Source organism: Zootermopsis nevadensis, unplaced genomic scaffold, assembly GCF_977971745.1.
Source record: "Zootermopsis nevadensis isolate Lab colony 2312 unplaced genomic scaffold, Znev_1.0 Znev_ptg000040l, whole genome shotgun sequence".
Taxonomy (NCBI): Eukaryota; Metazoa; Arthropoda; class Insecta; order Blattodea; family Termopsidae; genus Zootermopsis; species Zootermopsis nevadensis.
Window position 1 is genome coordinate 1017714 of NW_028259172.1, and position 27595 is coordinate 1045308.

The 27595-nt window shown below is 36.1% G+C and overlaps 2 protein-coding genes across 2 annotated transcripts; one reads left to right on the plus strand and one right to left on the minus strand.

The window, feature by feature from the left end:
* Window positions 1-275: 275 nt before the first annotated feature.
* On the minus strand, window positions 276-17233 carry LOC147871755 (uncharacterized). The gene is made up of 11 exons (XM_087360213.1): window positions 16516-17233; window positions 16218-16421; window positions 15089-15219; window positions 14134-14230; window positions 13093-13242; window positions 11922-12084; window positions 9194-9338; window positions 7856-7972; window positions 6860-6940; window positions 6690-6777; window positions 276-5362 (listed from the first exon to the last, which is right to left on the minus strand). The coding sequence occupies exons 1-11, from the start codon at window positions 16633-16635 to the stop codon at window positions 1517-1519; spliced, it is 5142 nt and encodes a 1713-aa protein (XP_087216339.1). The 5' UTR covers window positions 16636-17233; the 3' UTR covers window positions 276-1516.
* A 13-nt stretch (window positions 17234-17246) lies between these two features.
* LOC147871756 (protein argonaute-2-like) lies at window positions 17247-27427 on the plus strand. Its single transcript, XM_087360251.1, has 8 exons — window positions 17247-17262; window positions 19089-19205; window positions 19886-20010; window positions 21554-21738; window positions 22171-22324; window positions 24009-24099; window positions 25273-25470; window positions 27170-27427. Exons 4-8 carry the CDS (start codon window positions 21570-21572, stop codon window positions 27269-27271), a joined length of 714 nt encoding a protein of 237 aa, XP_087216377.1. The 5' UTR covers window positions 17247-17262; window positions 19089-19205; window positions 19886-20010; window positions 21554-21569; the 3' UTR covers window positions 27272-27427.
* Window positions 27428-27595: the final 168 nt, after the last annotated feature.

Below are 27595 nucleotides of genomic sequence, written 5' to 3' on the forward strand. Positions count from 1 at the left end.
GAATTTCTCTTTCCATGTAAAGTAAACCATACCAAGTACAAACTTAAAAGTTGTGTGCACATAATGAAAATTGTCCCTCCTTTCTTACCTTCATTCCCTATGGCTCACCGTTGCATCCATAACCCAAGACCCTCAGTGCCTGAATGACAACTGGCTGCCTTGTGCTGCCATCTGTGACCAAACCATTACTGTCAGATATGTAAGCTAAGCACATGTGCTTACATGCATCTTTACATATCTTCAAAATGTTCAATGTAAAATAACTTTACAATGACAATGATATAAACATTGTTTTATTGAATACAGTCATAAAATAGTGTCATACAAACAAACTTTTTTTTTACATGAATCCACTTTGTTACAGTCTCTAGAACAGTTTAATTCAAAATTGCACAAAATATAACTTGACCAATAAGTACAAATAATGCAGAATTAGGCCAGGATTTTATCACATTTCATGTTCAGATCCCGAACGATACAGTCAAGAGATGGAAAAATATATATGTACTAGCAGTTAGCATACAAAGATATCAAAGTACATTATTTTTAAGACAGTTTACCTCATGAAATTTTTAATTTCTTCAGGATCAAATTATAATTATTACTAAAAAGATTAATGCCATCCATATTAAAAGCAGAGATGGGATATACCCATGCATATACATTGTACCACACAGAGAACAAAATATTTACTCTTCATAACGCAGTAAGTTGTACGCATCAATATACAATAAACTGCTAAGTAAGAAATCTGTCAACTAGTTTTGTACAAAAATGCAAACCAATTACTTCATTACATTAACATAGTACTACCGGTTACGTCATTTGTAGAAATCAAATTCATGTGGACACGTTTTAGAAGAAATAAGACACATCAAAAAGTACTCTTTTTATTTAATGTGACCTGAACATTTGCTTGTAAAGATAAAAGACACTAAGAAACCCATTCATTTGCTGAAGAAACCAAAATAGAAAAATTCTTAAATTTGTTTCTGCTTGTGTACAATATTTCTTTACAAAAATATGCATATGACAATTCCCATCCCAACTCACAAGATAAACCCCTGTCCTGATTTAAAAAATTCCTATTAAAAATTAGGCCTCAATAATTAAATATAATTTTCTCAATAACACAAAACCAGCAAACTACCCTGTGTTATGATCAAAGATGAAACTCTTGCTAACTGCATACAGACTATAAGACATCAAATAATTTCCGTATATAAATTACATTCCACTGAATTATACTAGTCATAATGATAGAAAGTTCTATAAATTGACACTTGATATAAAGACCTACCCTGTGTTATGATCAAAGATGAAACTCTTGCTAACTGCATACAGACTATAAGACATCAAATAATTTCCGTATATAAATTACATTCCACTGAATTATACTAGTCATAATGATAGAAAGTTCTATAAATTGACACTTGATATAAAGAAATCGTAGCATTATTTGGCACATGAAGAAATTTACTTTTCACTGTTTACATTAGATCTATGAGAGATTTCATTATTTGATACCGAAGAGTCTGGGACTTTGTCTTTTGGGAGATGCAACAGTGGTTCCATAGCCAAAATCGGCCACAGCTTTCATTGGGGTTTGGTGATGACAACCACTTCTGTCAGTGGAAAGGAGACTGCCCTTTGGTGTCCTGCAGAACTGACTTGGGGACTTGGTGAGTAAAGCTTTCTTAATATATGGCATCTCCCTCGGGGTTCTACACCCTGAGCAAGTCACCACAGATGGATCTTTAATGGTGCAATGTGGAATTTGACTATTAACTTCAATCCTGTTGCAGTCTTTCAGAGGAGAGAAGGATGTCTTACACACTGCAGGAGAACACACTTCTTTCAATGTATTAGGCATATTGGCTTGAGCGAATGTAAGTTGAGAGTCTTCCTTTACATCCTTGCCACTCTGAGATCCCATATTTGGCTGTATGCATGTATTATCACAAGGGAACAGAACATTCTCCTTCTCTGTACTTAACCACTTTATCGGAACGGTAAGATTTGCTTTAACATTTGTACAAACTCTGCCACGTGTCAGCTTCATTCTGTTATGCTTTCTACGGATTGTTGCGGCTGGACTTCCTATGGATATTGGATCTGCCTTGGATGGTGACTTCCTTACTTTCAACTTTTGTTTTTGGTGAGAACCATTTGGACTTTTCATTCCATGCCTCCGTCTAGGTGTGCCCATCTTCTTCAGGCTACCTTTAAAAGAATCTTGCAAATCACTTACGCCAGACTTTGCTACTAATGAGGAATGAATCCTTTGAACTGACTTGCTATGACTTGATCTAGAGACGCTATGTTTCTTGGTAGGAATATTTCCGGAATATTGGATTCCTACAGATCGAGTAGCATTTGCATTACATCCAAACACACTCGGAATATTTACAAGTCGTTTTGTTTTAGAATCAGTCATAGATTTCTCTTTCTCATGATATCCTAAACTGCAATTTGCTTTTGCATCAAATAACTTCATTCTTTCCAAAACCATTCCTGCATTCTCGATCCTTAATTTTGCTACAGAAGCTCTGCCTGTAACAGGCACTTCTTCCTTGATGTTTTGGTCACCATTGAAGAAGACGTCTGCTGTTTTCCATTCACCATCTTCCTGTTGTTTTCTTCTATCAACAATATCAGCATTTACTTTTGGGCCGAGTGAGCTGTGAATTGTGGTTTGAGCAATGTTACCATCACTGTTGGATTTCATAACATCTGTAAAATGTTCACTTCTAAAGCTCTGATTTCTGAACGCCCATTCAGAACCATGGAAGGAGGAAGCCCTCCGAGCTTTACTTCTTGTCATGGGACCAACTACTTTTCTACACACATCAAGATACTGAGTCAAATCCATCATATTCATCATCTCATCATCCAATAGACAGGACTGGTACTTTTGCAATATCTCTTCAATTCCACCCTCAGAAGGTTGGTCATGCTGAGATTTGCAAGCTATTCTTTTGTGCTCAGTGCTGACAGCATTTCTTGGACTTGGTTGAGGCAAGCCTGTGAAAACTGCATTGGGCCTGCTCCTCTTTAAATTAGTGCGTGGGCACAACTGGTTGATCTCAGTACAGCTGGGTATTACAGCTAAGTGCCATGACATGTTTCTTCCTAACCCATTATTTTCTGATGATTTTCTGAAGACAGGTTTTGCATTTTTTTTTGACCTACGCCTGATGGTGCCAATTTTTCGTGCACTCGGTGATCTTATAACTTTATTCTCTAGGCTCCGATGAATCCTTAGTTCCCTGCTCAGTCGCCTGGCAAGGTGATCTGCTGAAGCGTCGCCTAATTTCTCAGATTCAACTAAAGTTCTTTCATATGCAGTCTGAACCAATTCTGTGTTATTACTGGCTTCAGTGCTAGATGGTACATTTAGAGGGCATGCACTTGAGTCAGTGTCACTGGCAGAGCTCATGTTTCCAAACTCTTGTAATATTCTGTTCTCAATAACAGATACTATGTTCTTAATCGCTTCATATTCACTCTTTGGAATACGAACAAATTCTGTCTCATGATGATCTGGTTGTAATACATGAATAGGATCATCGCACAGATTGACTTGTGCGCCCTGAATGACTGGAACACATCGGTTTTCTACTTGGGCCAGTTCCCTATCACTAGTGATGTCAACACCAGACCCAATTGAGGGTAAAAACACTGGTATAGCTGATAGATTTAAAAGTTTCTTTCTGGCCCAGGGGCCTGCAGTCCAGCTTCGCTCCAGAGAACTTCCTCGACTTGCATGATCCGAATGGCAGGTTATGTCTGAACCAAATGAGGAATGAATCCTTTGAACTGACTTGCTATGACTTGATCTAGAGACGCTATGTTTCTTGGTAGGAATATTTCCGGAATATTGGATTCCTACAGATCGAGTAGCATTTGCATTACATCCAAACACACTCGGAATATTTACAAGTCGTTTTGTTTTAGAATCAGTCATAGATTTCTCTTTCTCATGATATCCTAAACTGCAATTTGCTTTTGCATCAAATAACTTCATTCTTTCCAAAACCATTCCTGCATTCTCGATCCTTAATTTTGCTACAGAAGCTCTGCCTGTAACAGGCACTTCTTCCTTGATGTTTTGGTCACCATTGAAGAAGACGTCTGCTGTTTTCCATTCACCATCTTCCTGTTGTTTTCTTCTATCAACAATATCAGCATTTACTTTTGGGCCGAGTGAGCTGTGAATTGTGGTTTGAGCAATGTTACCATCACTGTTGGATTTCATAACATCTGTAAAATGTTCACTTCTAAAGCTCTGATTTCTGAACGCCCATTCAGAACCATGGAAGGAGGAAGCCCTCCGAGCTTTACTTCTTGTCATGGGACCAACTACTTTTCTACACACATCAAGATACTGAGTCAAATCCATCATATTCATCATCTCATCATCCAATAGACAGGACTGGTACTTTTGCAATATCTCTTCAATTCCACCCTCAGAAGGTTGGTCATGCTGAGATTTGCAAGCTATTCTTTTGTGCTCAGTGCTGACAGCATTTCTTGGACTTGGTTGAGGCAAGCCTGTGAAAACTGCATTGGGCCTGCTCCTCTTTAAATTAGTGCGTGGGCACAACTGGTTGATCTCAGTACAGCTGGGTATTACAGCTAAGTGCCATGACATGTTTCTTCCTAACCCATTATTTTCTGATGATTTTCTGAAGACAGGTTTTGCATTTTTTTTTGACCTACGCCTGATGGTGCCAATTTTTCGTGCACTCGGTGATCTTATAACTTTATTCTCTAGGCTCCGATGAATCCTTAGTTCCCTGCTCAGTCGCCTGGCAAGGTGATCTGCTGAAGCGTCGCCTAATTTCTCAGATTCAACTAAAGTTCTTTCATATGCAGTCTGAACCAATTCTGTGTTATTACTGGCTTCAGTGCTAGATGGTACATTTAGAGGGCATGCACTTGAGTCAGTGTCACTGGCAGAGCTCATGTTTCCAAACTCTTGTAATATTCTGTTCTCAATAACAGATACTATGTTCTTAATCGCTTCATATTCACTCTTTGGAATACGAACAAATTCTGTCTCATGATGATCTGGTTGTAATACATGAATAGGATCATCGCACAGATTGACTTGTGCGCCCTGAATGACTGGAACACATCGGTTTTCTACTTGGGCCAGTTCCCTATCACTAGTGATGTCAACACCAGACCCAATTGAGGGTAAAAACACTGGTATAGCTGATAGATTTAAAAGTTTCTTTCTGGCCCAGGGGCCTGCAGTCCAGCTTCGCTCCAGAGAACTTCCTCGACTTGCATGATCCGAATGGCAGGTTATGTCTGAACCAAATGGATTACACACAACAGCCAATTCCTCAGGTTTCTGAAACATGAGTTAAGGCTGTCAATGTGATATTTGTGAGAGAATTCCAGAGCATTTAGAAAAATTCTAAAATACACATTGTATGTTTTTCTAAAATAATGTATCTGAAATTCTATCCATGGAACATGCACTCAGAAAGCATGAAGTGTAACCACAATCACCTGGAACACTTTCAAGCTTTAGGCAAAATCTAAAATTACTGAATGTGTCATGTAATATATAGTATTCGTCTAATCTACTGGTAAATAACAGTTTGAGTAGTGTTTCACTAAAATACTTTAAGGAATATTACTAATAATATAACTACCAACAAAGTTCTTCATGGAATTGCATTACCACGAATTAATGGAACAGTTGACTATGATACATATTATTTATATACCCACACACAAATCAAAGAAGCATGAACAAATAAATACAAAATTAGCAATCAGATACTTGTTTAAAATGATGTATTTTTGCATATTTTATCATATGCCACATTCTGATAATTATGAATCATAAAAGATTTACTCAGAAGATGTCTGTTTTCTGGGTCGTTGTGCCATGTAGTCTGGCAGCAAGGACCTCTGAAATATCGGTAAACTTCTACCAGATTACACGGCGCAACAACCCAGAAGACAGACATCTTCAGACTTACCGCCGTGAAAACCTCAAACCCTACATAAATTTATTCACTTTAACTAACAGCCCTTGTAAAACATATTTCTCGATATTAACAATGCTGTAACTTGTTGTTAAGACTATTTCTGAGTTTTTATGCAACAGTTTTGAGTGTTCAGGAGGTGCCAAAAGACAGAACAGCAACAGGTAGTATTTTGTGGATCACACTTTGAAAATTGGTCCAGAAAGACATACTAATTACATACTGACAAAATTAGGATGAGGTACCCTGTAATTATGATTATCCCAAAAAATAATGCACACTGTACTGGCACTGGTACCCGGATGATGTATTTGTTGCCAGGAAACATGTCCTATTAAGGTTGTCGGTATTTGTCAGTAATTATTACTGTCAGCTCATAGTAAAAGATTACTTAAGCAAAGGCAATGTCAAGTATCTCACTAATGACTGATCTCGTTTAAGAAAAATATTAAGAATTATGCGAACCCATTTTCAAAACAAGGCGTAATTTAGTAGCATTGCCAAGGGGATTCAATAAATTGTTATAATTTATAACCTTGTAGTGAGTAAATGTGACACAACTGGAAAAGATTGAGAACCCCTGCTTTAATACAAAATAGAAAACATGCAGGAAAGGCTGGATTCTCTCTTCTGAAGACAAGATCAGTAGAACTTCTAATGAACAATTCCATGCTTTCTTACTTGCTTCTTCCCAGACCAACTTCCAACACTTAGTTGAGTCTTCTTCCAGCTGTCGTATGTGTCTTTACCATTATTCTTCTTTATAACGCTGTAAAGAAAAATATTTTAATTTTCTTTACATGAATGTGAGAAGTAGTAGTAACTGTAGTTCACAAGTTCACACCTTTTACCTTTCAGTATGTAACTTTGGTGTGAAGAATCTTCTGTGCCGCTGTTTCACTGACTGTGGACACTTTACTTTCCTGCTGGGGCTGTGGACAGATGATGAAACCATTTTTAGTAGCACATGAACTGTACACAGTAGATTAACTATTTCAAATATTTTAGTTTGAGAATAATATTGGTAGTGGGAAAGCAAAGGAGTTTCAAGGACCATGTAACTGTTTTACAAATTTGACAGTTATTTTAGTTATAGTCTATGAATGGCTGAATAAAGTACACTTGTACAGACATAATAACAACTTTAATGTAATTTGAACACTGATTCTGAAATTGCCTGTCATGACTATACAGAGGTTACTACACTCTGTAAACTCTTGTGTATGCCATTACATTTATATATACTGTAATAATTATTGAGAATAGCTAAAAAAAATGAGAAAAAAAGAAAGGGCAAAAGCAGCACAAGGAAATTGATACTGAAGGTTGAATACAATGTTAAATTTCAAAATAAGCTGTACATAGTCATCCATTTTATACTGATTTGTGAAAATTCAGTAGTTTAGGAAAATAAATTTTGCTTGTATAAACAAAATTTCCAGGTGTCTATGTAAAAAAATGTATATTCTTTAACTTTCTGAGCACAAAACAGAACAGCATCTCATGAAAAAATAATTGCAAAATAATTGAAGCTAAACTGTAAATGAAAATATAATACTGAAACAAGTGAACATACTAATCCACCTATAGCCGCAATAAATTAAGCAAAACAATAAGGACATGGCAATTAAATGAAAAGGACAGAAGCAATCTAGCTTTGTAATTCCAAAGAAGAAACACAAAATTAACACATATGTTTATACACTCAATTAAACATTTCATGCATTTAAACTGAGTACCATACAAGAAAGAACACCACAAGTGTGAAAAAATTGCATGTCTCGAACAGACAAACCTCAAGTTGTACAATACAAAAACCATGCAACAAGCGCTCCAGAGCTACTTACTTTGGATGTGAACAAACCGGAGACGAAACATACAAGTCATGTGCCATGGATCTAGAAGGAGTATAAGGAATGTTGGCTAGTGCTACACTCTGGGGGAGCATTTGCAAAACATCCTGCCTGGAACACCAACATGCATACTCAAAAACATCATCACACAAAGCATGCAAGGCATATGCAAAATTTTTCAAACATAACACAGAACCCATCACATACAGCTAATTTACATACAAAGGCATATTTACTTTCAGTATCAGGTATGCATACAAATACAATTATGTACTGTATCCATAATTATATTTTTTGTTTTATTTTTATTTATTTTCCTCACTTCTTCTTAATGCATCCAGCCATAATCAATAACAACAATCAGAAGATGAGAACAGATCATACTCCTGAGGTTTTATACAAATAAAATAAACCTAAGACACTGAACAATATCAAAAATTATGAGATAATAGTCAAACATTGTCATAAACCTTTACAGCATATGACCGACATCTGTATCATCTCAGCAATTACACAGAACTACATGTCATCACAGTGACCGAACAGTCATGTGACTCACCTCAAAGTAATCACACAGATGGAAGGTCTTTGTTACTGCAGCCAACATTTTTACAGACTTCTCAAAAAACATAAGCCACAAATTCATTTTCTGTATCAAGATGCCTACAAAGTGCAATAAAACTCCTATAAAACAAACCTTCCTTTCCCCCATAATAAAAATTTTCAATACTAACTGGATGCTAACCACCACATTAAGAGGTCCCACACACAGAATTAATATCTAAAAGTTATTAAATTGTGATGGGATATATAACATGCACGGCCAGAAAAGACACAGCACCGATATGAAAAACCATATATACAGTCGCAAGATGTCTTTATCATCTGTGTCACAGCAAACACAAAATCTAGCTGGTTGTGAGTTTCTGCAAAATACCGCAAAACCATTAATTCTGGAATTGAAATCCATCTGGTATAACCCTGTAATACAAACATTTAAATTCCCTGTTATCATATGATAAAGGTTAATATTGAAGTACAATTCATTCAACTATCCTCTGAGTAGCTAAGCCTGCTAAGAGCTGTTATCATATCTCAACATAAAATTTAAGCCACACCGAGGTATTCTTTGTCTTTAGAGACAAGACATATTACAACAGGAAGAACATAAAGCATGAAAGAATAAAATTTGATAATGATGCAGGCTTGCTCATTTCCAGGTTCTGGCTCACAAAAGCATCAACATAACAAATTAATGTAAATAAAAGAAATTATATTTACAAAGGCAAAGCCAACAATGAATTGCAGAGATAATACAGAAATTGTACAAACCTCTTCTTGCTTGAAAATGCACTAGTTACTTCAGCGGCTTTCCGTTTCTTGCTTGATTTAACATAGGGTGTGGATGTAATAAGGTGACCCTCATCTACTTCTGGAGTTCCCTTTCCAACCATTTTCTTCAATCCATTCAACATACCTGTGAGAACATACCACAAAGCAAAGATTTAGACACCACCAGAATTGTTACATGCATTATTCCAAATAATTCATTGCACTCTATATACCTCATGATCAGTTAGAAGTGGGAGAAAGAAACTGAAAATAAAGTGAGATTTGAGGTTCTCACAGCAATGAATATGAAGATGACTGTCTCCATCATCGATGGAGGCAGCTAGCACCTCTGAAACATCAGCAAACTTCTACAAGACTATACAGCACAAACCAGAATAATCACCTTATAAAAATTAAGTGCTTCTTTTCATAAATATTTATACCCATATCATTAATAAACAAAATTTTGTGAATGGTCGATGAACACAAAAATACTTTCAACACATTCCATACAAATTAATCCAAGTTCCAATTTCCAAAATGTTATTATTGAATAGCCAAGTATGCAAAGTGTGATGAAAGGGGGAAAAGTTGACAAAAATTAAAACGTTCCCAAAAGCTGCTGATTCTTTGAAATTGTAAACTTTATTATATGAAGCCCAGATTTTTTCCTAAATTCCAGTTAAAAATGCTTCATTGTGACTGGTGACAGAAGATTGCATGCCTAATAAACTATGAACTAGTAGAATCTACAAAAAGAATAATTATTGTAATCAGCCTTGTGGTAAGTATGTTTAAATTGTGATAGCTTCAGTTAAGGGACACCTTAAGTAAAATGTGCAGATTTTACAAATATCCACAGGAAGGTTCAATATAATAGGCCATGCAAAAGCTAAGGCAGTTACTTGTCTGACTACTATCACAGAGGCCAAGAACAATCCATTTCAGATTTTTGGTGGACAAAATGATACTGGGACAAGTTTTCTTTAAATTGTTTGATTTCCCATTAGTATCATTCCACCACTGCTCCATATACACACATGCACCACCAGCAGACTGAATAATGGACCCATTAATAACTGTAGTGCCATAAAGGCAGTCTCCCCCTTCAGAACAGTAACAATCAGTTCTTTAGCCATTTAGAGAAACAAGTATTAATAAGGTTTGTAGCTTACTTTCTGCTGTTTCCAGATTTTACGAGGGTCGCTCATTAAGTAATGCCCCACATTTTTTTCCTCAGAATATATTTATTCAAGATGGCTGAAATTTGGTGACAATATAAATCAATGTTTCCTTTACACATACTATTTTTCCACATAGTCCCCATCAACTTGTACGGTTTTACGCCAGCGTGGAACAAGTGCATGCATGCCTTGCCGGTACCAGCTCTTGTCCTGTGCACGTAGCCATGTCCTCACTGCTTGAATCACGCTCTCGTCATCTTCAAATCTTGTTCCGCGGATAGCATCTTTAAGTGGCCCAAAGAGATGGAAGTCGGAGGGTGCCAGATCTGGACTGTAGGGTGGATGGGGTAGCACCGTCCAACCCAATTTGGTGATTTCTTCCCGGGTTCTCAGACTTGTGTGAGGGCGTGCATTGTCGTGCAGGAGCAAAATTTCTGCTGGATGCTTGTGAGGCCGAACTCGTCGAAAACGCTTCTTGAGGGTTTTCAGGGTCCTGATGTACGCGTCTGAATTGATGGTCGCACCTCTTGGCATCACATCCACAAGAATGACCCCATCACTGTCCCAAAAGACAGTCATCATGACTTTTCCGGCGGAGGGAGTTGTCTTGAATTTCTTCTTTCTCGGTGATTGAGGATGATGCCACTCCATTGACTGCCTTTTTGTCTCTGGCTCAAAGTGGTGTATCCAGGTTTCGTCACCTGTAATGATCCGGGACAGAAAGACCTCTCCCTCAGAATCAAAACGCTCCAACAATTCAGAAGAAATCGTTTTCCTTTGAATCCTGTGGTCTGCTGTGAGACTTCGTGGAACCCATCTTGCGCACACCTTCGAATATGCGATAGCCTGGATAATTGCAATCACACTTCCATTGCTGACTGAAAGCTGTTGGGCCAATTGTCGAGTTGTGATGCGCCGATCCTCACGAATAATGGCATCCGCGCGGTTCAACATGTCTGGAGTGGTGGCTGTGGCAGGACGCCCAGAGCGCGGCAGATCACGGAGCTCGGTTTCTTCACTTCCTGAAGCTTTAACTCTCTTAGCCCAGCGACCAACGGTGCTCCTATCGACTGCACAGCTTCCATACACAGCACACAAACGTTTATGAATGTTCACCACCGTTTCTTTTTCAGCAACAAGGAATTCAATTACAGCTCGTTGCTTGTAACGAGAGTCGTTCACAGACGCCATTTTAACAGTTCACTACAGCTCCGCTATCGGTTGGAATCATTTGAAACTCCGTACACGAACGCGGGAAACATCAAATCTCAAGCATGTAAAAGTACACTTTTCTATCTTCATTATTGGCTGAGAAAAAAAATGTGGGGCATTACTTAATGAGCGACCCTCGTACCTAAAGATGGCAATAATCATTACCTGTCAAGCAAATTCTGTATATGAATGGCCTACTTTGCAAGTGTGTTATTTTGTGGCAAAAACATTATACTACTTTTATGCTCTTTTTTTTCATTTTGCTGAGTCTGCAGTCATACAGCTAACATCATATCTAAATGTATACAGAAGTTAACAAGTAACAAACACACGTGTTTTTGATCCACTTTGCTTTTTCTTCTTTTTCTTGCTCTGCCTGGATGAATCACCATCTTGCTCATCATTGGACAAGGAAGGGACAGAGTTGTTTGCTGCCAATCTTTCACATATGCTCTCCGGAAGATTTCCAATTTTATCAGCATTACTTATCAGCAGCTACATACAAAAATACGTGATAAATTTTAGTGCTGTGTAATGTAATGTTCATATTGCCACAGATCATGAAAACTACTAAACATTTTCAGTACAGATAAATTAGAAGTTCCTTTATACTCCTTCAAAAATATCAGTGATCTGGGAAACATTTTTGCCAATTATCTGTAATAAGTTAAATATGTGAGCCAGCGGCAACCACTTATGAATCTTTATAAGTTCAATTCTTATTTAAATTTAAAAATCTCCACAAAAAGAGGTCAGCAATATTCAGAAGCTCAGTTTTAAAAAATTTGATGTAATAGTCAAATGTCAGTAATATGTACATACAACACATAAACACATTCAATTCTGAATGCCTGCTTCACTTGCCCCAAACAACTAAACACATAATTTTCTCCAACACTTTCTAACAGAACCACATTTAACTTACATTATTCTTATAATAATAACAGCAATAAAGAAAAAGTAATTCAACATACACTAAACTACATTAACTCATAATGACAACCACTACATAGTAGGCTGTTTAACAACACTGTAGCCTTCATCATTCAGACATGAAGCCACAACCGAAAGCACTTATGCGATCATAAATCATTACAGCAGCATTTACTGGTCATATTTAGCGTAAGTCATTCTAGGCCCATATCAGAATTAAATGGTAGCAATCAGCCAAAGACCAACTGTCACTGGCCAGCATTCAGAAAGCTACAGAAGTATCTGAGGGTGAAAATGTGCTGTGTAAAGTGACGACCACACACGCTGAACAAGAATTTATACCCCGTCAATGATACTCAGTTTAAATAAATGTTATAACAAGAGTTGCAACAAGTGAACTGCAAGAGAAATGAGAACACCTTAAGCATTAATCATGACCAACTTCACAAAATATTTTATCCTTTGTAGTCCAGTACTATTTGGAACAACTGGTTGCCAACCTAATTATTATTAAAAAATATACTACAAAAGTTAAAGAATTCTGCTTCAGGAAGACATTTGGTTACACACTTCAACAACTTCTACGTGATGACTGAGCCTTGATGTGCCATAGACAACTATCTTCTCTTCTACAGGCATAACTGAAGGAGCAATTATGAGTGCCAAATTTGTCACATCCACCTTGTTTGTGTCAGAATGAAATGCTACCTCTTGGAGGAACTGTAATAAAATACAACAGAAGATACAGTCACATCTCAGACAAATGTTACAAATGCCTGAACCAGTAAAATCCATAACAAAAATGCCAGATTTAGTGCTAATGTTATTTTATGTTTGATGCATGACTTAATTATTAAGAAGTATGATACGTAATCCACATCTAGTACCGAGGTCAAGAAAGAGTAGGAGCTCTACCTCCACTCCCCCAATGTGCTTACATGGCGTGTAGTGGGACAGCTTACTATGATACATAAAAATAAAAATTGTATGTTTTTTTAATTTCAGCATATAAAGATTGGCTGCATTTCAAGACCTTCTTTTTTTGCTTCGTAGGTCTAAAAACATTCCCCATAATTTATTCCTAAAACTTATTCTATATATAAAAATCATTCAGGAGGCAAAATTTGTGTGGAACATGAATCTCTGTTACTTTATAAAGATATTATTGAACATAGTGTTACAAATTAAGAAACAAATTCTGTAGTTGTATTTAAAACATGATAAATAAATATCAAATTGTAATGATCTATCAGGAACCGTTATCATCATCATCATCATCAAGGGTTCTATAGCCTATTACAGGCCTTGACCGCCCCACAGAATCAAACCAAAATAATTCATGTGATTAAAATGTTATTTCCATTTTCCTACACAATTACCAGAATTTAATTTGCATTCTTTCCAAAGAACTTTTACCTTTAAAACTTCAGCACTCTACACTGAACAGTACCATTAAAACCTCAAGTCCTACTTAGTGCAAATGTTGTTTTCATACCAAGTTTGTGCTGCTACTGTTGATGGCAGTGGTAGTACATGACAGAAGGATTAGAATTAACAAGTTCAACTGAAAGAGAAATCATACAAATCCCAAAATTAATGTTATATTCTCACCTGCATCAAATATGCCAGTGTGTTTATGTGTACAGTTGGTATCAGCAGACATGTTAAAAGTATTCCTTCTGTTTTATTATCCTGTAACAGCAAACACCTGCAAAAAGTGTAATACAAAGTATTAGTACAGATCAGTCTTAAAAAGACAAATTTCAAACCCTTTATTTTTCATAGTTCCCAAAAGCCACATTCACATTCAAATGCACACTCTAATGGATTTTTATACCTGTTAATTTAGGCTTAACAGATGAATAGTGAAATTTTGATTAAAAATTTGATGTATTATTTCCAAATTTAGAACTTCTTATCTTCTCATCTGCTGTCTAAAAATGTAAATATTGATATAAACAAAATTATAATTTTGCCAGTAGTTTTGTATGGGTGTAGAACTTGGTCTCTGACACAAAGGGAGGAGCACAGACTGAGGGTGTCTGAGAACAGGGTGCTTAGAATAATATTTAACCCAAAAGGGGTGAATTACTAGGGGACTGGAGAAAGTTGCATAATGAGGAGCTTCATAAGTTATACTCCTAGCCAAATATAATCAGACTTGATCAAGTCAACGAGGATGAAATGGGCATGACATGCAGCCCACATGAGACAGAAGAGGACTCTATACAGGGTTTTGGTGGGCAAACCAGAAGGAAAGAGGCCACTAGGAAGACCTAGACGTTGGTGGGAGGATAATACTAAAATCAATCTTAGAGAAATAGGATGGGCTGGTATGGACTGGACTCATCTGCCTCAGGATAGGGTCCAGTGGCAGGCTCAAGTTAACGTGGTAATGAAACTTCAGGTTCCATTAAATGTTGGGAATTTTTGGCTGAGTAACCATTGGCTTCTCAGGAAGGACTCAGGAACATGTAGTAAGTTGTATTCTATGAATTCAGGCAAATTCATAAACCAATAAAAAGATTACAATCAGTGAAATAACTTCAACTTGCAGATCACTCACCTCAGCAGTACTTCATGGTATGCATGTGGTATAAGTGGCTCAGGTAGCTCCCTAAAAAACATTTTCAAAATGTTTGCTACATCAATTACATGGTGTTCAGGCCCAAACATCTTGCCACATTCCACGGATGCCTGCACAAAATTCAAATGAGCTAATGGATGTAATGTGCCATAATTATTACTTTATATTGCTGAAAACTTAAAATTCTTATCAGACATGTAAGACTGAAAAAATGCACCCTTACTATTGACAAATACACGTTTTGTGTAGTACATGCACTCATAGTTTAAGAACAAATAATTTTGAAGAAACTAAATATGGTATGAATCCAAAGTTAGTCAGACTATAGGATGAGAAATAATTCATAAGTACGAAACATACAGATGAGTATAATTTTATATATCAATTAGGATTCACAAATGATAAAGATTCATCATGAAAATGTAAAATATTACACTAGATCCATTGCAACACAACGGTTATGCTACTAATGACAATTTATATTATGTAAGTAAGTATAGTAGCCTCTAAAAGGATTATGAGTCTTATTTTAACTGTAGGAATTCATCGAAACAATAAAAGGTATTTAAGAATCTTTTTAGTGTTACTTTACATTTCTCCTTTTTATCCAATACACATTTTGAGACTAGGTCATAGAATGATGAAGATTTTGATGCCAGCATAGTCCTTATTCCTTGTGTTTAACTGAATTTGTCTGGAAATGTTCCCGGTTATTTATGATGAAGATGATTAATGAAAATATATATTCAGAAGGACGACGTAAATTTATACTTTCAGAAGTAGGCTTCTATACAAATTCCTTGATTTGGTACCAACCATAATTCTAATTATTTTATTTTGCATAGTATATATAATTTTACTGTTAGATGGATCACTCAAATATTATTCAACACTTTATTATAAAGTAAAAGTAGGCAAAGTACAATGATATCTATGTGCCAACGTCAAAAATACTGAAAGTTTTAGATGAAGGTTAAATGATTCTTCCCATTTATCTACACAACCTTCAAACTGTCAACAAAGGAAGTCCAGAAACATTAGCATTATGATAAAATGTCAGTAAATGTCCTTGCTAAATTGATACTGTAGTTTTCTAGATATATCATACCTTCAATTCTCTCTGTCGAGAAGTTGAGCCTGATTTTCGAAAAATTCCTTCAGTTTGTATGTGCTGTTTTATATATGAACAGGCCCTTGCAACAAAACATGGGACTTCAATACCTGTTCCAGAATTTAGGAATACAACTTCATGGACAAGGTGATGAAGTGGCACCTTAAATACTTTCGTGTCTGTACTGCCGTGTTTAAGATGCTGAAAATATGGTAAAAATTATTATTAACTTATTCGAGACTGGAAATGCATGGCAATCTCATAACCAACCCAACGTCTCTAAGTGGCATCTCACCTGTGAATTCTTACAGGCCGACTTTTTAATTCTATACTTCACTCCTATATGTCGTAAATCATATACAATTACATTGTGCAATTCTTCTTTACTGCTTCCTACAACATCCGAGATAAACATGTTTGAATCACCAGTACAATCCTAATCTCTCCATACCAAACATACCACGTAATAATTACACTAAAACTGAGATTTCAAAATGAGTTCACAGATTATCACACTTGGTTCACATGTAAGCATCTCGGCCAATCATAAATATTCCTATATCGCTTGTTTAACCGCTACAAGTTGCGAGCAGGTAGTTATCTATGGTTGCTACATTGCCAAACTAGCAAGAACTTTCAAAATGTCCAATGTGGCATCAATGAAGTTATAGGTAGTAGGGAATCTAAAAATTGTGTTGTTCGGATATGTTCTATATAATTGGGTTAGGACTTGGAGAGGCTGAAGACATCACAGTCAAAGGACTAGAAATTGTAAAGAAAGCTGAAAGAGTTTACTTGGAAGTTTATACATCTATTTTAACAGTTGGTAAAGAGGCTTTCCTGTCCCACTGTCTTGCATTCTGAATTTTTGCTTTGTACATGACTTGAACACACATTTAGTTATCATGTTCATAAAATGAAACTCACGCACCAGACGTCACAATTGGGTGATTAGTACTTCTGCTGAATATTTCGGAGGTTCTTGGTCCAAGGCCTAGCTATTGTGGTTTGAGATTTTAGTAATTCTCTTCAACTTCTGCAGGTAAGTGCTGGGATAATGTTTTAAAACAAGGCCATGACTGGTTACTTCCACATCCTTCACAATTCAAAATTTTTTATCTTCTCATTCAGCAGTATATTCTCTATATAAACTGTGCAATTAAAAAAGTGTTGTTTAATGAGCAGCACAAAACACATTCATTGTGCCAGTATTTTCTTACCTACGTTGGACTGTTTCAATGTTGGACACCATTTCATAAATTTATTGAACAAATACTACAAGTGACAGTACAATGAAACGACGTACAGATGAAAAAGGTAACCTTCTAGTTTGCATCAAGGTAGAGGTTTACGATATGAGAGCCATTCACCACATGGCAAACATAAAAGAATTATTTAAAGTTCTTGCGTCACTTTGTCCAAGGTGTCACAATTTGCACTGAAGCCTGGATATGTGTATTTAATTCATGAAGTATGTTGTGGCAGAGGAGGTTAGTAAACTGCATCCTTTGCATAACCCCATTAGTGTCAGGTCAGGGGTTCTCGGAGGCCACGTGCAAGGCAGGTTTTCATAAAGGTAGCCACCGACTTCCAAACGCCAGAGTTGCAGTACGCAATCCTGCCGGAACTAGGAATCCTGTTATGGAAAATCTTCTGACAGTTGTGGCATTAACCACTATTGCAATATGATGAGATACATGATGCCTGTAATTGTGCTTTATGCAAAAAAAGATCTGACCATAAACCATTGTTCTGGATAAATAGCGTGTGGCTTTTTGGTACCCCAGATCTGGACATTATGTGTGCTCACACATCTAATCAGCAGGAAAGGTGTGGAGAACCTGTGGGGGTGTACTCCCCCTTGGGCTCTCTCACCAAGCTTCAGTCCATGGTCTAACCCAAACCTAATCTTGTCCTTGAAATTTAATTTGTAGGCATCTGTCTGGCATGTTTTTCCGCAACGATCATGGTTCCGTGTATCTCTTATTGTATGAACTTTTATGTTCTGCCATATATGTTGAGAAGGAGCTGATCATAATTTGTCATGGAGTGAATTATGATTAGAGGCCATTTCATATTCATACATCTCAAGTTCTCGTAATGAATATTACGAACGTTATGAATGTTTGGACTCAACCCAGCATAATGTATTAAGTTACTTTGTTGTTATAGTAACATCAGAAGAAAGTATGTTCTGTGGATGGAAGTGAATTAGTGAGCTCTCTAAAAATTAAGTATTGCATTTCTGTGGTGTAATCTGTAACTGTATCACTTTTGCAGATTAAGAGGATAAATATGTGAGTGTGTGAAAAGAATAGTGATAGCAAATGGAAGGATCAATTACTATTCCTATATATGATTAAGGGGATAATGTTAAGCAGTGTGTGGTGTAGAGTACACTTTTGTAACCTTTGTGTCTTGCAAAGAGTATTACTTTTCAATTTTGGTGTTGCTTTAACATAAAATGAGAATTTGAATTATGTGATGAAGTACAATATTAGTATTTTAACAACTTTATATTTTAAGATGGCTGTCTTCTGGGTTGTTCGACTGTGTAGTCTGGATGATGGAAGAAGCAAGGACCTCTGAAATGTCAGTAAACTTCTACCAGACTACATGGTGCAACAACCCAGAAGACAGCCATTTTCAGACTCACCGCTGTGAAAACCTCAAATGCTACTTAACTTTGTTGGTTTCACACACATATTGAATGTAGTGTAATATGTGGTTGTTGTGTTTTATATACAAAAGTATTGTGGGTTGCTTCGATTGAGTACATACTTAAGTAATGTATGTATCTTTGACATCCTCAAAATTATGCATAATTTGTTGTTGTCCATATTTGAGTGTGTTTTGGTTTTATTTCAGTTGAGGTCAGTGAGATTCAATGAAGACCCATGTGTCAGAGAATTTGGTCTCTCTGTTGGAGGAAAGTTTGAAGAAGTAAGTGCTCGGATTCTGGATGCTCCGAAGTTGGAATATGAAGTGAGTACATTAATTGAAACTTCATATAGTGGATGTCCTTGTAAACATTGTTCATTTTTCAAGGACATATTATATTCAAGCATTTTATTTTTGGGGGGGTTCATTACACAAATATGTTTAATGTAACTTGTAGTCTTTCATCACATACAACAATAATAATTCAGTTAATATCACAGATGTATGTTTTTGAACAACATGTTTCAGTATAATAGACCATCTTCAGGCTTCCATTTTACAAAATATAAAATATGTGAAACAGAAGGTCACTGTGTAATTTTGATTATTATTGTAGAATAGTTTGCTATCAGTAGGTTATAATAAAATTTTAAAAATATTTTGTTGGATCCTGCATTACAAATTTTCATTTTTAAATACGTAGATGAGATACGTTACATATTTAAAAACATACAGTGATAGTGTTTAAAATGAAAATCATTGCCAAGTGGTTAACAATCCTATTTTTTATTTGGGAGGCCCCATGTTAAAATCTTGGCCTGGAGACTGCCTATCCTGACTGGGTTTTTTGTAGTTTTCCTCAGTCCCTCCAGGCAGATACAGGGATAGTACCTTAGATTAGGCCTTGACTATGTCATTTCACATCTTTCTAGTTCAGTTTTGTACAGTTGTGTTTTTTAACATAGAGTACATAAAATGGACTTAAATAGAATTGTTATTTTCAGAATCAGAGATCTCCTACAATACCAAGGAGTGGTGTGTGGAGAGCATCAAATTTTGTTATCAGCGGTAATTTGAAATCTTGGATAATTCTCAACTTAGACAGTTATGTAAAAGAAGATGCACTCGGGTGAGTATTAACCAAATGTGATGGCAATTTTATTGCTTTGATTTTAGCAGAGAATTATGAAATATAATGTGATACATAAGATTGAGGTGAGAAAGCTTTGTTGTAATATCAGTAGATGAGTATGATGATAATAGTTTATAGACAAATCAATACTTTTCATCTAATGATTTTTTAAATTTTGTCTTAATACAGTACTTGAAGAGCCATCTGACTCACCGTCAACTTATAATTCACATGTTTTATTTTATTACAGAACTTACATGTATTAGGTAGAAGCCTGTTTAATAAGAAGTTTTTGGAAGAATTTATGAAGCCTGATTTCCTTAAAAATTCTTGTTCTGTATCACGATTTTAGCATTACTGTAAATTAAAAATTGGGAGAGTAGCCCATTGCAAACAATGGGACATAAAAATATCAGCGTTGGTCTAATATAAGTTGTATCTTGTTCCAGAGAAAGTCACCACCCCTTGCTCTAAATAGGTTGAATGCAAATTAGAATGAAATCATATAGTTCTCAGCTTGCAGCCTGCTGATATGTATTATATATCACACATTCATTTTTGGTATTATTAATCCTGGAGTCTCGGGTTCGATTCCCGGCGGTGCCCGAATTTATAATGTGTGTTGGGCAAGGCCGTGGTCTAGGCAACACGGAGTCTTCCTCCGTGGCATCCCAACAATTACTCCATTCACAGACAGAAGAAGGCAATGGCAAACCACTTCTGGATCATCTGCCAAGAACGTATATGAACAGGTCCCAGTCCGAGAAAAGGATGGAAGGATCCTGTTCATATGGACCTGTCGTCAGACAGAACACTATAATAAATAAATAAATATAAATAAATTATTGTATCACCCTGCATTATGATAAAATAGTTACCATGTAATATTTATGTACTTTTTAAGTGAGTGGATAATAACAATGTCAAATCAACTAATTTTATAAGGAAAATAATTGAGTAAAATGTTTATCTGTTTCTAATTGGAACTCCTCACAGCACAAAGCATCATTAAATAAATAACAAATGAGTAAAACATGCTCATGCTCATCTCCACTAGTTAATCAACTGATAGCCATCAAAACAAATATATATATTGCGAAACTTACCTGGTATTGTTGAACATCAAAGAAACATGCCTTAATGGAAGTAATACTTTTTAAAAATTAAATGGCACAAATTATTTGAAGTGCCTGCATATGAGGTGTTTGTGTCACCCCAGCTTCAGACGTTGTTACTGATAGTAGGAAATTAAGAAGTAGGTGGGGTGTCCTTTAATGGCATGCACTTCATTTTAGTTTCATGAAAATCTTTCCAGAGAGGGAAGTAGACTAAAATAGCACAGATGATGTTAAATCAGATGACTTGAAATACACTGTTCCAAGAATAGAATGATTAATAATTATCATTAAAGAGTGACTATTCAGTTGGAAAACTAGTTATTGTCTTCTGTTTATGTAATACTACCACTGAGTCTACAGTCACTTATCATATTCTTTCCATTTCATTAATGGTTTTGTATATTTAAAATTAAAATTTGCAGGCGTTTTGGAGAATTAATGCAGAAAACAGGGAAGAATTTTGGGATGAATATTGCACGTCCATTGCAATCACGAAGTTTGCGGTTTCTAGTGAGGGACACATCTGAATTGCAGGAATTCTTCACTTCAATGAAACAGAGAGTTGATCTGATTGTTGTTGTGATTCGAAATGTGAAATACAGTTATGGTAAGAGGTCTATTGTATGAATAAAGCACTCTTCCACCCTTGTTTAAATAAGAGGTTCTTTGATTAACTTTTGTCTGTTCAAATGTTTTGGTCTGTATGGTGAGGCTAGCAGGAACTGAATTAATAATTATACGCTTTAGTGTTCCGTGTATGTATATAATTTTGGCTGGTACACATTTTGAATATTTTAATTTTGCCTGATATAACCTCAAAGTTTGGAATTGTTGACATATGAACATAAAGATTACTGTCGTACAGGATGTTGTGCTGTATAGTCTGGTAGAACTTTAATGACATTGCAGAAATCTTGCCATGTAAATAACTTTCACCTAGGAAGTTCTAATTAAGAAATGTGTTCTCTATTTTATTATAATTTTTGTGGTCTTCTTGTTTTGTTGTATGAATTAACATTTGTTTTCAACTGTGTTGTAGCCAAGCAAATTGCAGAACTGAATGTTGGAGTCTTAACTCAATGTATAAAGTCAATAACAATGCAACGTATGAATGAAGCTACATGTTCCAAAATTCTTCTGAAAGTCAATTTAAAACTGAATGGAGTGAATCACACACTTTCATCTGTGTCAAGGTAAGTCTCATTTTTGAAGTAACTTTTAGCATATTATTACATATTTACATGATATTTAACCTAAGGGATCCATAACTACAACCATAAGATTTAGTTCTATTTGTTGTACTTTCTCATAAACGTGCAGTTAATTTTCCTTTCTCACTGAAGTAAATATCTGAAACTGAACATTAACTACATTCTGAGTAATGTTTTGAAATTACACTGTATTTACCACACGAAAAGATATTGTACTGTTTATTTCCAATTTCCAATTAAATACTTGAGTCAACTTTCCCTTTTTGATACTTTCGCAACTGCATAGATTATGTAGTGTCAAGTGGTGGGATGATTGTGGGTTGGAAAATGATTCGGAAGTGTTCTGTAGGCTATTTTTAACGTAAAATACAAAGTGAGCCACCTGCTCTGCTGCAAATGTGAGTAAAACTTTTTTAAGGAAACTTGGACATGAGCTCATGTATTTCTTCTCTGGAGAGATGTAGTAATGTTTTTGGGCATAAATAGTTGATTTTAGTTAAATTTTAAAATGATTTCTACCTTGTGAACAGAAGGCTTTTTAACATGAAAGTCCAGTTTCAATCCCAAGACAGTCCATATGTGGTAGTATTACAAATTTTGCACTGAGTACTTTGTCTTCTTTCTGCCACTCATTATTTGATCAATGCCGTCTCTGAGGTGTGTATCAGACCCTGGGCTGTTCATTTAATTTGTGCACAATATCTCTCATCACTTTGTTAGTCATTACTGCTTTCCAGTGCCACTTTATTGCCTTCGAGTACCCTCTTTCAGTGCCATAACTTCCCTTCAAGTACTTTATATAAGTGGAAAGTACCTGTTTATAGCCTCCACTTATTACATTCTGAAGTGCTGCTCTTATACGTGAAGATCGTCATCCAAATACATGTCATACCCTTGAAAGCTTTGGAAACAAATGAGAATCATGTAGTGCCACATTAAGTGTAATAATCTTCACTGTTAGAAGTGTGTGGCCGAACATTATTGTCTTAATACATGACGCAGGTCTCCTTCCACAGGTAGCACATTGAAGTTTTTAAATACAAGATTTTTAGCATAGGCCTTCCAATTTGATAACCTTGATTCATTATTTATTCTGGATGAACAGTCTGATTTGAGGTGGTTGTGCTTTGTGCTGCCTTTACCACACAGTGTGCCATGAATTGCCATCCCTTTTACAAACACCTGTGTAAGTGGCAACAGCATTTAGATATCTGCAACATAATATTTATTTGGAGTCTTGTATTTTTAAACTCAGCGCATGAAGTAACAGAGCCTCCCCAGTAATGTGTGTTAACATGTGTCCATATAATAGCATTGAGATTACCTTTGAAGATATCCGTCTTCTGGGTTATTGCGCTGTGTAGTCTGGTCGATGTTAACCAACGTTTCAGAGGTCATACTGCCTCCGTCATCAGGGCGATCTGATGACGGAGGCAGTATGACCTCTGAAACGTTGGTTAACATCAACCAGACTACACAGCGCAACAACCCAGAAGACGGAAATCTTCATACTCACCGCTGTGAGAACCTCAAGTCTTACAGAGATTACCTTTGTTTATGTAACAAAAATTAAGTGTGCTGTAGTGGCAGCTTACAGCTGGCTTTATGATTAAAACTAGTATTATTTTTTTTGATAACGAGTGATAGAGTGTTCCTTTGTTCTCAGGCCGCCATTCTTTGAATCTCCTGTAATGATAGTTGGAGCTGATGTGACTCATCCTTCACCTGATCAAAAAGATATACCCTCTGTTGTTGCTGTAAGTATGTGCATATACAGTCTGCATTCTTTTCTTGAATTGAATTCATCAGACTTATATGGGCATTGACCTTTTGATTGGTTATCAAAAATAAAGAGTTTTCCCTGTGAATAAAACTTTGGCTCATTTTTGTGGATAAAATTTTTAAGTTGTTAGGGAAGTCACTGCGAAAGAAATGTAAGCAAGCGGACAAGCATAAAATTCCCTTTCCCTTTAAAAAAGAATCTTATATGCAACTCTTAGTTCAGCAGAAATATGAGTATCTTCTTGGAAACAGAGTTAGCGAACCTCTTAAAGAACTAGGACAGAAATATATCGAATGCTGCTCCAATGTATTTTAAAATATTTGAATATAATATGCATTTATCTGTTTATCATTACACATTTTATCTTTTAACGCCATGTGTTGGCATTTAAATGGTTACTTGGCCACTTAATTTGCAGTAATGTTATTTTTCTATGTTAATGTTGATGTTTATTTGTGTATATTATCCAAAAATAAAGTTTGAAGATCAGAGATTATTTTGTTATGCTCCTTGATGGTGCAAACTTTAACTTGAAGGCTAGGTTATTTAAAAATGATCATAAATATTCCTTGATGTTGCACAGAATGTGTGCTGTCTTGTCTCGTGTGACACACTTGATACTCAAGTGTAGTGGATTAGAAATGAAACTGACGTTCAGCCATGCTGCGCATGTAGACTCATTGTGATGATAATGCACTGCATGCAACTTTATGGATGTTTCGTATGTGTAAACTATACGGAGAATATGTTGTCAGTGTAAAATTGATAAATTACAAGAAGATTTAAAACCAAATACTGATAAATGGTTTTGCAGTATAGTGAATGAAGATAGGTTATCCAAAATAGAATTGAAATTGATACCAAAAGGTCACTATGATAGGCTTTCCTCCATGTTCTTGATGGTCATTGCACCATTGCTCCATTCATAATTCCTGACGAGGTAGGCCAAACTAGCCAGGATGTAAACATAACCTTGGTTATGAGATGGAACTTCATTTCAGACCCAAACTTTTCTTTTTAATTTGATGATGCAAGAAACAAGTGTGCAGTAGATGTTATACTTTGTTAGATCATCAGGGGGTCTTGCTGTGATATCTGTAGAAATTCTCTTATTTTAATCTAATCAACTTTTCTGTACCTTTTGCAGGTGTGTGCCAGTCATGATCCAAAAGCATTATTCAAATACAACATTCAGATTAGACTGCAGCCTCCGAAAGTTGAGATCATTCAAGACTTGGAAGCTATTATTAGGGACCAGCCGTTGTACTTCCGTGACGTCACACGTTATTTGCCAAACAGGATAATATTTTATAGAGATGGTGTCAGTGAGGGAGAGTTTGCAAAGGTATATTTCAGAGTTACAGGATTGAGGGGAATTAAATAATGAATTTATATGACTCCTCAGGTTTGGTGACAATATACTGTGTTCACCTGATGTTATGCTGATAATTTACAGCGCAAATAGTTTCTGTGATCTCTGATAAGTGACAACACGAGTAATAATGTTATCAGTCTTCCGATAGTTATGCTATAAAAAATACGGAACTTCATTAAAGTGTTAGCTAGTTTGTATGGCAGTGAGAGTAACCAGAGCCAGAGGTAAACAATGTTCAGCCAATACCAACCATTGTAAACCGATATAAACTATTGCATAACCTCAATCAACTACAGAACATATCATTAGAGCAAAGAATGGAAATTATGCACAGGACTGATGACAGGAAAATCAAGACCAAAACGAGAAGTAAACATAAAGTGCTTATCATTGGAGATAGTCACGCGAGAGGATGTGCCGCAGAAGTATCTCATAACCTGAACGAACATTTTGATGTCTCAGGCCTAGTGATACCAGGTTCGAAATTAGAATCTATCACTAATATGGCAAAGAAAGAAATTGCAACACTGACCAAGAATGATGTAATCGTGGTGTGGGGAGGTACTAACGATATTAGCAAAAATGAATCATCCAAGGGACTTACGAGTATTTCTAATTTCGTACAAAGTAGAGGTCATACAAATATTGTAATATTGAGTGCACCCCAGAGACATGATCTAGACACAGCTTCCTGTATAAACAATGAAGTATAAATATTTAATAGGAAACTACTCAAGAAATTGAAAATGTATGACTATGTATATGTAGTAGAGAAGAATTTAGATAGAGACCACTTTACTCAACATGGATTACATATGAATAGACTCTGGAAAGAATCCATATCGAAGATAATATCAGAAAACATAAAATCAATAAACACACAGAAAATAAGCTATTTTCCAAACACTGACTTGCCACATTGTAGCAAAAATCTCACGGGTAATATTTACAACATAAACAAAGTCCTTGAAGTTTAAATTATTCACTTCTCCACTACTTGGTATTTCTCTAGTATGCACGTGAGAAAGATGACTCTTAAGGTTGACAAGTTCTGTGAAGCTTCATTCGCATACAACACAACCCTATGGTTTCTCCCCGTGTGGATACGATAATGCCTTATCAGTTTTTCTCGCACTGGAAACTACTTTTTGCACCTATCACAATTATACGGTTTCTTCCCGTTTGTGTATGCGTTTGTCCGCGTTGAGATGTCCACCCTGAGAAAAACTTCTATTATAGCCTTCACAAGTGTAAGGCTTTTTACCTGTATGGATAAAACTGTATATCACAAGATTTTCTTTCTGGGAGAAATGTTTATTGCATACTTCACATTTGTAAATCTTCACTTCAGTATGAGTGCTATAATGTTTCTTCAAATCATCATTCCTTGAAAAGTTCTTGTTGCAAACATCGCATTATCACATTTGTACTGTTTCATTTCCATGTGTGTTGTACGATGCGCTGCGTGAGAACTTTGCATTACACACATTGCATTCAAAGGCTTCTCACCAGTGTGCATACGGTACTGGTGTTACCGATCAGGCATTCGCGTTTAGTGGGCTTTGGCTGTGACGTCACAACATGGCGGATACGTTTTCGTCAGAATTTAGAATTAATATATGTATTTGCAGATAAGGTAAAGTGATATATAATTGTTCTTGCATTTCAGATTTATATGCAAAATACAATTGTACTTCTTGTCAGGATGATATTACAGGACTTAGGATTAAATGTGCAGTGTGTGCAGATATCGACCTATGTCTGCAAGTAGGCCATGCTCGCAGCGGGCAAGAATGGTTTTAATTGGAGAGAGGGGCGGAGACCTCAAAACTGTTTTCATGTGCTGTTGGTGGTGCTGTGGTATGTTGGAAAGCTTGAGGTCTGCGACATATCGTAATTCATATACATGAGAAAAATGGTCACAAAACACTTCATAATCACATGTCTATTCATGGTGGTTTTCTGGGCTGTGACAGTGTGAACGTGTAGGCAGTCACCAGTGTTTTGGAGAAACATACTGTCTCCAAATGTGCTTATTTATATTTTAGTGCTTCTGTTATATATGCATTAAATAACTAGTAATTTAGTTTAATCA